The 3,968-nt window shown below is 46.0% G+C and overlaps 1 protein-coding gene across 1 annotated transcript in view; it reads left to right on the top strand.

Annotated features, from left to right (window-relative positions):
* Positions 1 to 3,046, top strand: part of TMEM233 (transmembrane protein 233) — a 37,959-nt gene extending 34,913 nt beyond the window's left edge. The window contains exon 3 of the mRNA XM_006770289.2: positions 1,169 to 3,046. Within this exon, the coding sequence (XP_006770352.1) occupies positions 1,169 to 1,175 (7 nt within the window). The 3' untranslated portion in view covers positions 1,176 to 3,046. The remainder of the gene's footprint in view (positions 1 to 1,168) is intronic.
* The last annotated feature ends 922 nt before the right edge of the window (positions 3,047 to 3,968 follow it).

Here is a 3,968-nt window from a genome sequence, read left to right on the forward strand (position 1 = left end):
GCCTGTAATAATAGAGCATAACACTTCAGGGTGCTTACGTTGAACGTAGACTGTTGAGGTTTAAATCCAGGTGCTCCCTCAAAGTAGCCATGTGCCCTTTTAACCAATTTGTGCCTCAGTTCTCTCATCTATGAAATGGGGATAAAACAGTGCCTATTGCCCAGCCGGCATGGCTCAGTGGTCAAGCATTGACCTATGAACCAGGAGGTCACGGTTCCATTCCTGGTAAGGGCACATGCCTGAGTTGCAGGCTCCATCCCCAGTGTGAGGTGTGCAGGAGGCAGCCAATCAATGATTCTCTCTCATCATTGATATTTCTATCTCTCTCTTTCTTTCCCTTCCTCTCTGAAATCAATAAAAATATATTAAGGGGGGAAAAAACAGCCCTAACCGGTTTGGCTCAGTGGATAGAGCGCCGACCTGCGGACTCAAGGGTCCCAGGTTCGATTCCAGTCAAGGGCATGTACCTTGGTTGCAGACACATCCCCAGTAGGGGGTGTGCAGGAGGCAGCTGATCGATGTTTCTCTCTCATCGATGTTTCTAACTCTCTATCCCTCTCCCTTCCTCTCTGTAAAAAATCAATAAAATATAATTTAAAAAAAACAGTGCCTATCTCATAAGGCTATGAAGATTAAACTGTGTAAAACACAGTGCTGGGCTCAGGGTCCTCACTCTGTAGCTGTTGGTGGCATTATAGCAGCGCCCAGAGCACTGCCGGCTATAAGCACTGACTAGAATCATAAATGAATGAGTTATACACACAGACATGGCATGATCCCATTTATGTAAACACACCCACAAGATGAATTTCTAAGTGCATATTTATGGATTTAATGCAGAGGAAAAAGTGTCTGGAAGCAGCATGCCAAATGCTAACAGTGCTAGCAACCCTTAAGGAGAAATGCTCACAAGGCATTTTGCTGCATCTGTATCATTTAGGGTTGTTTTGGGGTGTGTGTTTTTTGCAGGAGCCACGGGTAAAATAAAATACATTTCCACACACAATCTGTTTCTCCAAGGTGCTCAGACTCCAAAGCATGCAGTTCTGCTAGTCCACGTCAGCACTTGTTTAATCAGAGTAATCGCCGTGGAAAAAGGACGCCCGGGTGAGAAGGCTGGTCCGGCTGTCCTTCTCTCCTCCTCACTCTGTCTGTTTGCACCACACAGATCCTGAGCAGCCGGCAGTCGCCCCACGCAAGGAGGTTGGACCTCATCCACACACACCCCAGAGGAGTTTCTGAGGAATGGATCCTGACTTCCGACTGTGAGATCTTTTCCTCCAGGACTCTCCAGAGGCAGGTCCCTGGCAAATGAACTTTAAAGTCCAAAATGTAGGAAAACCAAGCAGCACAGCCAGATCTGCCAGGCATTGATTTTTTTTTTTAATCAAATCTCACTGTTTCAGTTTAGCAAAAGCCATTGTGTCCATTCCTCTTCTCCAGAGATGAGCCTCAGGAAATCCCATTACTTTTCGGGGGGAGGAGGGGAGGAGGGGTGGAGGGAGTTCTAGGAAGAGCAATGGATGATGGTATTTGCAATGTCAAGTACAAACATTTGCAGCATGTTTACCGTTGTCTAATAGAGCTGAGTTTGTGCATTTTTCCCTTTTATTTTTACATGTGGTAGCTTCGCTTCAATCTTCAGTAGCTCCTCCCTCATCAAAGACAAATGCAGGAGCCTCTGGCCTTTGGTCTTGGCCCAGTTTTCCTAAAGGCCCCCTTTCCTGTTTGCATCCACCGTTGGTCAGCTTGACCTGGACCTCACTCTCCACCCCAACAGAGAGAACGTACTTGGTCAAGTCTAGGTACACAAGCACCTTCCCCATTCCAGTCTTGGGAATAAACTGGCTGTGTTTATGGAATGTGCTTTTTTTCCAAACTCTCTCTCTCTGTGTTTTTTGTTTTGTTTTGTTTTAGCTTTTTTGCAAGTCTCAGGCAAGGTCTTTGATTTTCTGGATGCCACCTGGAAATGCCACCCATTGTATTTCTTTTCTGTCGAATGTAAGCCCTTTAGGTGTGATTGTACAGGTTTGATGGCGCCATTATCCTGCCTGCCAGAACATGCCAGCCCCGGGTTCCACAGAGTGCGAGGCATACCACTGGTGGTCCACAATTTTTAAGTCGTTTATAGACGCAACAGTAAATGACGCTGAATCACAGAGAACATTTCCCCTTTCTATTCTTTTTCAATCTCTGTTTAGGGCTCATGGGTCCTTAACACCTTTTTGAAATGATGGCTCCTTTCCTGTCTCAGGAAAGAAAGAGCAGGTCTCAGGTTCAAAGTCTTCTGTCGAGATAGAACGTAATACATGATGTTGTGGTCATTATGTTTATTAATTACCTTCCACTTATGGCTTCCTCTTAGGGATTTGATATATCGTTTCTGTTAAAATAAATTTACTTGAAAAATAAGTGGACTCAGCAAATATCAAGTGATTAACACAACAGGTGACATGTACATATGGCAAAAATGAGCTCAAGAATATTGGAGACACGGTGATAATGAACTTTCTTTCCTCAGAGAAAAGGCAGCTTATTCTAAATGAATGAACATGAGGCTGAGTCAAAACACCTGGATTCCACGTGTGTCCCTGGCTGACTATGCAAATTGATGTTAGGCAAGTTTCTCCGCCTGTGAAATTTCTTCTTCAGGAAAAACGGAGATAACAACACCTGCCTACATGCCTCCGTGTTGTGATGAGAATGAATTGGCATAGAGTGCTTATTCCTAGATTATTGTGAATCTCAGGCATTGTGAAAATCCCGGACCCCTGCAGAAAACAGACTTTGACGGACATCGGATTCCGCCTGTCACTTCGCCCAGGTGTCCGTCATGAGCCAGCACTTGTCCCAGGAGGACACTGAATTAGGGTCACGAAGCCTCAGCACCCGGAGATCCGAGTGCCATTCCAGGAGATTGGATCCTCATCTCTGTTTTTGACATCGCGGGTTTTTTTGTTTGTTTGGCTCCCTGAACATTCACCCAAATCAAATGCAAAGTGTTGCTAAGAGGCAGAATAAAAATGGTTTTAAGTAATCCTGTTTACCACAGTGTGTAGATGGTGTTTTCTTGGGGTTCCCAACCTTCTAGAGACTCCCCTTACCAAATGGGCTCATGGATAGTAGCCTCCGTCTGTAGGGAAGACCACAGAGATGCCAGGGGTGGGCCAAACAGGTATCAACTCAGAACTACTTATGGCCTGAAAAGCCCTTCTAGGAGGCATTGAAAATGGGGATCCAATAAAGTCACTGAGTGAGCTCCCTGGGAAGCTGAGAGAGGGGTCTGATTTTTGCTCTCTCCCCCCGCCCACCTTCTCCAGGGCCTCCACAGGCTCAGATGCCCCTGCTCCACTCCAAAAAGCACAGATAGAAAAAGGATTGACCAAGTGCATCAGCCAGGGCACTCTTTCAGCAGCCAGTGACCAAAAAAAGAAAAGAAAAATAAAAGAGCTAGAACAAAGAGTTTACTGCCTCACACAACTGAAAAATTCCAGGGATGGCGTCAAGTGTGACTGGGTCTTGGTGCTCAGCCTTTATTAAGAACGTCACCCTATCTGTGTCTCTTCCCTAATAACTACAAAGAAAAAAAAATTCAATTTGAAATAATGCACAATTGATTGGGAACTGGAACCACCCCATCAGAGTGGACAGCAGCCATCAACAAGCAGGTGCAGCCCTGCTTCCCACACAAGCTGCTGCCCGGCCTGGGGCACAGTCCAGCCAGTGGAGCTCAGGGTAAGGTCAGCTCCACCCAAACTTTATGGACTGAGGGTGTGGGCAGGTTTCCCAAAGGAAAACCAAAGTGCTCTTACCAGAAGGAGAGGTGAGAAAGGAACAAAACAAAAACCACTGCGTGCATGAAGCTTGCTGCTTCTCCCTGTGCCTACCACCCGCAGGACAAAAGTAATCCCATCACTTTTCAAACCATTTCTCCACTCGGCTGTCACCCGCATCCATTTCCTCATTCA

The sequence above is a fragment of the Myotis davidii genome, unplaced genomic scaffold, assembly GCF_000327345.1.
Source record: "Myotis davidii unplaced genomic scaffold, ASM32734v1 scaffold803, whole genome shotgun sequence".
In the NCBI taxonomy this organism is placed as follows: Eukaryota; Metazoa; Chordata; class Mammalia; order Chiroptera; family Vespertilionidae; genus Myotis; species Myotis davidii.